Below are 8,669 nucleotides of genomic sequence, written 5' to 3' on the forward strand. Positions count from 1 at the left end.
CTCAATCAGATTATTTGCATATTCGAACAGAATTCAGATTAGTATCTGATTGATCTAATTTAGGTTCAGATCATAATAATTTCCTATTGCATTTTATTCACATTCAAAGAGATTGTTCCTGATCCTTCCCTAATAGGTCCAGTGTAATCACATACATTTGCGATCCAGATTCAACCCTACTTATCAGGTATGGTCTGGATCCTAAAATATACTATTTGCATTTCAGATTCAGATTCAAATCTATCATGGTGCAGCCCATATCCAATCTATTTTCACCCCTATTGCGAGGAGTAGGGATGTAAACGGGTTATATAGATCAGGTCAAGCTTGACTTAAGAAGAGATCCAATTTTTGAAGATCGGATCCAGTTTCAGATCCATTATGACCACGCAGCATAGCTACAATTTATGGACACCAGAATTCAACAAACTTAATGAAGTTTGAATTTTGAGTAAACAACAATAGTGACATACATATAGAGTAATACGCAGGTCCCAACTACACAAACAGCCCTCTCTCTCTCTCTCTCTCTCTCTCTCTCTCTCTCTCTCAAGAAGATGGAAACGTCTTTTTTTAAATGAAAGGGAAAGAAACCAGCAATATCCTCTCAAAAACTTTCTGATTTGTTTTTAAACTTTTAAAAAAATTCAGATGTTGAATCATCAAGATTGTCTCAAGTTTTTTTTTTGTTCCGAGCAACAAATTTTGCAAAACATCCCAAGATTTTTCCTTGCCGAGAAAATCCCGAGGAGACTTGTGATTGTGATATCAACCATAGGCTTGTCACTTTTGATGGACCCCACTTGACACGAATAAGATGGCCGTGTGTATTGGTTCACGTTCCAATTGCTGATGTTGTGAGAAAGGATCCAATCATATTCGATATCACCAAACTTCAATTGATATCGAAGACTGACCAAACAGGTGATCCCCACCCGACTAGAATGCGGCCATTTTCGTAAGGCAAAGTATGCATCAAGTAGTTACTCTCTCGTGTTACATGACACTTGATCTGAACTCGCACCAAAGATACGTGTCGTAACATTGTATGGCCATACATCCAATCACCAAGCAGGCATGAACGTGATAGCTTATGCCAATCTTGATAATGCATTCTTGAGAGATTTACTTTACGTTAGGTACAGAGTGGGTTTTAATTCTACTCGAAACTACTTAAGATTATCACAGGTAAATAAGTCAACCAAGGTTGATATTTTTTCCATCAAGCTAGCTGGTGGGGTCTAACCACTCGCTACTTGGCTAGACGATAACCGCTTTCTGTTGGATACCTCCAATTCTTCAAAGCAGAGGGAGCGCTAGAGGCATGAGCTATTAGGCTTAGGGTTTGATTACACTGACCTCTAAATCTTTTAGCCACATTTTGCAACAGATGAGGATCTTTGTCATCCTTGCAAACTTCTCTAAGACACAAAAATAAAATCTCCATTATTAATATCAAACACAAACCCGTAGCATAACATTCCCATCACTAGCAGCAAGAATGATGCGATTGATGTGGTGGTTCAAAAACAATGCCAGCCCTATCAGTTTCCATCTTTACCGATGCCAGAATATACTCGATAAGGTTTCAGGTCAGACACCCAGAACGCTTAAAAATTACAACACATCAAACCATTACGTGCCCATTGCAATGTCGTACATTCAAAAGCAATCTGCCCGACAAGCAAGAAAGGACACTCGACACTTGAATACCTATACGGCTATACCTCACAGCTTTTGACTTTCATTTTCTCTGCAATAAACATTCATTAATCATGCACGGAAAATAACACAGGAAAAAGCAGCAGCAGGGATATTTAATCAAACAAGAGAAAATCATATACATATATATATAATGTTTTCCACACCACAAACATACCAAACAACCCAGCAACGCAAATGTGGTGAAGAAAGACTTTATACAACAAAAAGGACATCTCACCTGACAACTCTCTTCCATCCATGCAAGCAGCTCCAGCCCGCTCTCCCATCCTTAAAACACAAAAAGGCATATACCTATTGCCGTACAATCAGGCTGAGCATCAACACAGACAGCTTACTTCTGCAACATTCACAGATATGTAAAGATGCAACAATTACATACACAGCAAAACACGGACTCTTCACAACATCCACTCCTCGCACTAGACAAGAACGCCCAACATGGTTGAGAAAAACTGACGTTTAGCCTCTATGCAGAAGCTTCAATGGCATGTATCTCTGAATCAGGCAGTTTCTGGATGAAAGAAAATTCAGAACCGTCTATTGAATCTAATCCAATCTGGTCAACATTTCTGGCATCCGCATTCAGCGCAACCTTATATCCATTGTCTTCTGATCTCTCTCCCTGTAATTCTGGCTCTGGAGCATCGGACGGTGTGTTGAGAAGCTTCTGTTCTTCATTGACCACCGGCTTTTTGGATGGCAACTTTCTGAACGAACGTCCAAGTGGCTTCTTTGAAACAAAAGAGACCTTGACGTTGCTTGGTTTGTTAGCGGTCACCTTGCTCTCTTCAAGGTTTGAGCTTGTGCTTTTACCAGTTTGATCATTCCCTGCTGCAGCATCAGCAGTAAAAGAAGACTTGTGGCGCCCTAATTTGGGAGATATAGGCCGTGTTGTTGGTATCTGCAAATCCATGCAGCTGACTAAGATGATTATGTATGCCACAGCAAAAATGCAGAAAATCATGGATTCACTATGGATTTTATTTATACAACATAAAAGATCATAAATTGATTAAAAATAATAAACCCAAATATCTAAATGCATTTTACATCTTAGGAAGATGTAAAGCTACACAGATGAAACAATAGATTTCTGGCAAACAGCCCCGATTGGCCAAGTGCTTCACGAGTCTTTGAATATGACATCGGGTATTAAATGCTAGCCCAACACACTAATACCACTTTAGCTTCATGGAAGTTATTGACGATCAGCATAGGATCTTAAAATCCAAATCAACCTGCTTACCACTAATCTCTTCACCTCATGAATTTAGCCATTCACCTGTACTATTGTCAGCAGCAGGGGTGACTGCCACTTACATGCACAAGTGTTTAAACATTTACGCATTTCCTCATCACCTATTTATACAGTATTATCTTGATTGGGAAACAAATCCTGTTTGCCATAGAATTGCTTGACAACAAGAAGTCTACAATTCCCTTGACCAAGACATTCAGAATAACCTCCTAGAAAAGACACATGTAAGAGAATGACCTTATGGAATGTGTCATGACCTAACCATGGAGGATCAAAATTGTAGTGATTTAAGAGGAAAACTTACAGGCTTCTGACCATATTCATTGCTCAAATTCAAAACTATTCTATATCAAAACACAAGAAGCAGACTGTATTGAAAGTACAATGTGCGGATCTAATATGAAAGAGAGTATGATCAAAAACCTTCTTCAGGTCAACTTTTGGAGGTCCAGGTTCCTGATAGAAACTTGGCATCGGCGTGGCTTTAAATGTTAAGCTCTTCCGAAGTTGCTTTATATCTGCCTCCTGGCTCTCCTATAAAAGGTACAGTAGACTAATTTAATAAACGGCTGAATGTTTAAGTGAAGATATGGAAGACATCTTATAAAGCACTAAAGAAGAGCTCCTTAATTCATGAAACACATCTCTAACACCTTCGATTTAGCTTGCAAGTTAGTCTTCTCCATCTCCTTTGCGTGAATCTTTTCCTCTAGCTTAGAAAAGAACTGGCAAGCAAAGAAATGCCAACAAATTCCAAACTCTGATGAAAACTTTCATTATAAAAACATCTATTAGTAATTTCAATATTTTTCTTCCATCTCTACCTCTTTTCGCTTCTCTGCACGTTCGTTGCATCTGGAGGCAAAAGCTGCTCCACTGTTTCTCCTCGAATCTGAACCTCTGGGACTGGTTGCAAGAAAACAGAGACAAGCAACAAAACAAAGAGAAATTGCATAAGTCATTGCATTAAAAAATGTTGGTCCACGTAAATGACATCACATTAAGTGGAACTTCATGAAAAAAAGAGAGAATACGATGTAGTGGAGTGCGCATCTTCCTCTTTTGTGGGCAAAGCATGTTTCGGCTGCTTTTGGTTTTGATCTTGTGCTCTGTCATCATAAAATGAGTAGTTATCCTTTTGAAGACGAAAAAGACAGTGATGATCAGAACTAAACACTAGTTATTCTAATAATAAAACTTACTTGAGAACTTTAGAGGGCGCAACATTCCCTGTGGCAGCTATTGAAGCAGACTTCCCAGACTGAAATTTGGCAAGAACATGTTATATCAGAAGCAAATGAGTAGTTCCTATCTTAACAAAATTCAAATCCATCTAAAATGACAAATTTTGTTGATACCAAAATTGGAAATTATATCCTGCGTGGAAACAAGTGGACAATTTCAGTCACCGGCGAAAAGAAAATTCAAAATAAGGAAAGAAACAGAGTACAATAAGAAATGCAAAATCTCGTACCTGAGGGAGAGCAGTAGTCAATGTTGAACTCAAACTCGTTCCTCCATCCAATGAAACTGAGAGACTGCCTGATCTTTTTTCTGATGGCTGCACGCTACTCAAAGTTTTCCGTTGGTTGATAGAGACAAACGTCTGGGAAACTCTGTGGTTCGATCGAGATGTAGAAGTGAGAGATCCATTGGAAACAGACGACGCATCGTCATTTGCACCAGGATTATTCCCAGCTTTTGTCATCGTCTTTCCTTCAACACTCCTTTTAGTAATTCCTTTTGGAGGAAAAGAAGAACTCTTTGAAATATCGGTTTTCTTCAGTCGGGAAGATGAGTTTACAATCTTTGGACTAGGAAGACTCTGATCATCATTTTTTACTGCATTTTTCTGCATCAATTTACTTGCAGCATTCACAACAAACACTTTTTATCTGAGCTAGGAACTATGTCATCGGAGAACAAAGCGTGCGATCCATACCTCCGAAAGATTTGAATCTTTACTTTCACAAGGAACCACCGGATTTAGCGTTTCCGACTCTGCTTTTGTTTCAATTAGTTCAACCGTACTGTATCCATTCTCCGGAGTGACTCCAGCATCGGCGTCCATTTCCGAGTGCAAGTTCACGAGATTGTCCTGGCAAAAATGAACGAGCATCTCTGATAAGGAGAATGCAGACACCAAACGTTTAAGATCCACAAATAATAAACACATGCGATAGACTAGCTTCAGATCCACAGAGCGCAAACAGAGACGATCGAGAATTCCGTTATGTGAAAAACTAGAGTAATATATTCGGTATTTTAGCATGGAATTCACTTAGATCTCTATATTTCAGGTGAAAATTTTCATATACCAGAAAAAAAAAGAGAAGGATCTCTGCAAAATCTTTAAGATCTAGATTCTCGGGCAAGCTATTGTATTCAAAGCACCAGAAATTAAAATCACATTGAGAATGAATATCTTTTTTTCACCGATCAGAACAAAACAAGAACCTACCAAGGACCAAAACATTTGCATATTCGACGAGATCGTGGATAATCCACGTGCATCAAGAGGGAGAATGAGAGAAGCACTCGCATTTCCCGCGTACTACTCTAAAAACAAAGAAAGGGGAAAAAATATAGCAAAAACTAGCAATTTTGACTTTTACTTTCTTTTTGTGCTCGATGAATCAAACTAAGAGACCTAACAAGAAGAAGAAGAAGAAGAAGAAGAAGAAGAAAGGAAGCATTTCCATTTCGGGCCTCCACTCGTGATTGAACGTTCAAGAGCGAAAACGGGAGCAATTCTCACATTTCTGAATAAACTCATCACAAATCTCAACAAGAGCAGGATTTATAGCAAAAAAGAAAAAAAAAACAGAGGAAATGAAGAGAAAGAGAGTGAAAACACACGGAAGCAAGGCGATCGGAGAACCGGGGAAGTTTTGGAGACTAAGAAGGCGAGGGTTGCGCGCCAGAACGGAAGAAGCAACAGGAGAGATCGCGGCAGAGCGCCATTCAGGAAATAACAGAGAACCAAAGCCCCTAATAATTATGCCAACTCAAATTCTGAATCAATCGAACAAGAGTTGAGGAGATGATGAGAAAGGGGCGTTTTCTTCTTCACACTGTGCCAGTCACGCCACGCCCCCCGTCTTCAAAATCTCTGTCGCTCCCTATTTCGGTAAGAACTAAAAGTTTTGTCACGAAAGAGCTCCTACATTTCGACGAAATAACATCACTATCCTTCCCTGCCCATGCCACCCTGTGCAGTAGTATACAGTGTACACGACACCGAGCAAGTGGCCGTGTCAACCCTTTCTAGTTTCTCCACGGACGAACGAAAACCGAAGCTTCCGTTTAAAAGTATGTGGCACCGTTAATCGTATCTGGTTCCACTTTGGTATGCATGAGCGGTTAATTCGTAATATTATAATTTAGATTGGTTAATTATAGATCGCCACAACCCCCCGTTTGATTCAGGGACGGAAATTGTACGTAGCGTCGTAGCGTTCCTGGTTTAATATTGGATGTCCATATTCCCCCTTTCCTTTATCTTGAATGACCAAAACGACCCTGAGATAAGGGGCCATGACATTATAGGTGCGGCGGGTGCGCTCAACCGATTAAATGTTTGATGCAAAACAAACATGATGAGTGTAGATGTGTCGACTTGACCAAACCCAAATGGTAGACCAGTCAGCATGAGGGCAAGAAGGTCATGCGTTGGAGTTGGGGCTCACCAGCCATCAAAGCATCTGAAACTGTTCATAGTTAGTGGTGGATTAGTTTGCTCGAGCATTGATAGCATTGAGCCTACTTCGTTTAAACTGCAGCATTCCCGGCTCCGTCCAGACGATCAATTTGGGTATAAGGGTCATTTCAAAAATGAGAAGGGAAATTTCCGGCATTTGCGAAGAGAGTGGGTGTCCTGCTGACGTGGAATGAGCGCACCACCGATTTGGTGCGGAGACAGAGCGTACGACGAGTCCAGCTAAGGCAGTGAACTGGCATAACGTGGCTGTGGGAGCCAAATCGGACAGCCATCGTTCGGTCGTCCAAACGGCCTGGCCCTGAACCGTCCATCCTTCGGTAATCATTGCCGTTTTGTCCAACGCTTCCGGTGGGCCCAATGCTCCATACGTTACAGGTTACACCCCGCCATCGGAAACGGTGTTTTTGGACCTACTTTGCCAAAATACGCAAAACCACCTCGGATAATAGGGGCCATGACCAAAATGACCCTCGATTTTTTACTCACCATTTGATGGGCTCAGGCGCGGTAAGCGACCGACAAGTAACATATGTTGGGCGGAAGTATCCTGGCCCACTGACCAAATGGGGCCAGGTCTGCATGTGGGTTCAGTCAGTTTCCAAAATAAGCACAGGGTAGCCTGCTCGCTGCTGTGGGCTTATTTTGAAGCCAACTTTTGCCAGATTTTCAAAAGGCATATTTAGAATAAGGCTGTGTTAATTTGGATGGTGTTGCAAAGTGCTATGCAAGCAGCCATGATGCCAATGGCTTGTTTTGGATCACGCCAAGACAAGTGGGTTTGAGGGGGGTCAACGGTTGAGCAAGAGTTTGATTGCGTTTGACCATGCTTACGACCGAATGTGTATTCGTCAATCAATCGTCATTCACAACAAAAAAAAAAAAAAAAATTAATAATAATAATTGATGAGAGGGTCTGTTTTGGGCATGTTGCGAGAGGGTAACAGTACTTTTGTAATTCATTCTGGACCTTAGAAGAAATCTGATTTGTAAATTCAGAGACGAGTATGGGTCCTACAGGCAACCGCATGTGGAATCCAACCCCACTAGACACCACCACTCCTCATGCTCACGTTTAACTTCCTGCAGAATATCGACGGAAACGCCTTTCAGAGGACAGAAGACTTGTTCATGGGAAGAAGAGATGATGGTTCAGTCATTTCACCCCCAAAAGAACCCAAACCCTACGAAGGGTAAGGTGAGAGGGCGCTCTTTTTCTCACCTTGTGAACTTGAACAGACATCCGGAGAATGTCAGGAATTCCAATTCCTTTTCTGACTTTTTTTTTTTCTTACCTTGGGAGTTTATGTATTCTATTGATGACTGCTCAAGTTTGGTTGTGAGATCACCCAGGTCAATTGGGCCTTGGCTCAACTCAACCCTAATATCAACGCACCCGGCCTTTACCTTGGGAGTTTTTTTTGTTTGTTGCTATATATATGAAAGGAATTTTGGTAAGGACCCGACCCACTTTACAGTGTCTCTCATCAGTTTAACATTGAGAATTTTCTTTTTTGAGAACCCTCCCCCAACGGAAGCAGATCAGGTCATGCTGAACATGAGCGCTTTTGCTCATCATGCCGACATCGTGGCCATCCCATTTGCATTTTAAAAAGTTCAAAAGTCAACAAAACCAGGTGGCATTCATCCAAAATGCAAACAGACGGCCACGATGTCTGCATGAGCAAAAACGCTCATGTTCATGTTCAGCCCTCCCCAACTCAACGTTAGCTTCTCAGTGGTTCATTTAAACCACGTTTTTTTTTTTAGCACAAATATAATAGACACTCAAGAGATGCCCTCTTCCTTGACAAGCTGTCAACAACTTATCTCTCAAGTTGCGCCTTTCTTTCTTTCTTTCTTTCTTTTTTCTCATGGTGGGTAGCATGTACTAAGCTCCATTGGTGGTGGTTCATCCTACTAATAAATATGATGTGACCAAGGTGAGTAATTCATGGATGTGACAAT

At 41.0% G+C, this 8,669-nt stretch overlaps 1 protein-coding gene across 1 annotated transcript; it reads right to left on the bottom strand.

Annotated features, from left to right (window-relative positions):
• Window positions 1-1,816: 1,816 nt before the first annotated feature.
• Window positions 1,817-6,197, bottom strand: LOC149829398 (uncharacterized). The gene is made up of 9 exons (XM_090018088.1): window positions 5,843-6,197; window positions 4,926-5,081; window positions 4,458-4,835; window positions 4,186-4,244; window positions 4,018-4,092; window positions 3,808-3,889; window positions 3,637-3,708; window positions 3,407-3,517; window positions 1,817-2,626 (listed from the first exon to the last, which is right to left on the bottom strand). Exons 2-9 carry the CDS (start codon window positions 5,052-5,054, stop codon window positions 2,192-2,194), a joined length of 1,341 nt encoding a protein of 446 aa, XP_089874214.1. The 5' UTR covers window positions 5,055-5,081; window positions 5,843-6,197; the 3' UTR covers window positions 1,817-2,191.
• Window positions 6,198-8,669: the final 2,472 nt, after the last annotated feature.

This window comes from Nuphar pumila, chromosome 9 (genome assembly GCF_984573655.1).
Source record: "Nuphar pumila chromosome 9, dmNupPumi1.hap1.1, whole genome shotgun sequence".
Taxonomy (NCBI): domain Eukaryota; kingdom Viridiplantae; phylum Streptophyta; class Magnoliopsida; order Nymphaeales; family Nymphaeaceae; genus Nuphar; species Nuphar pumila.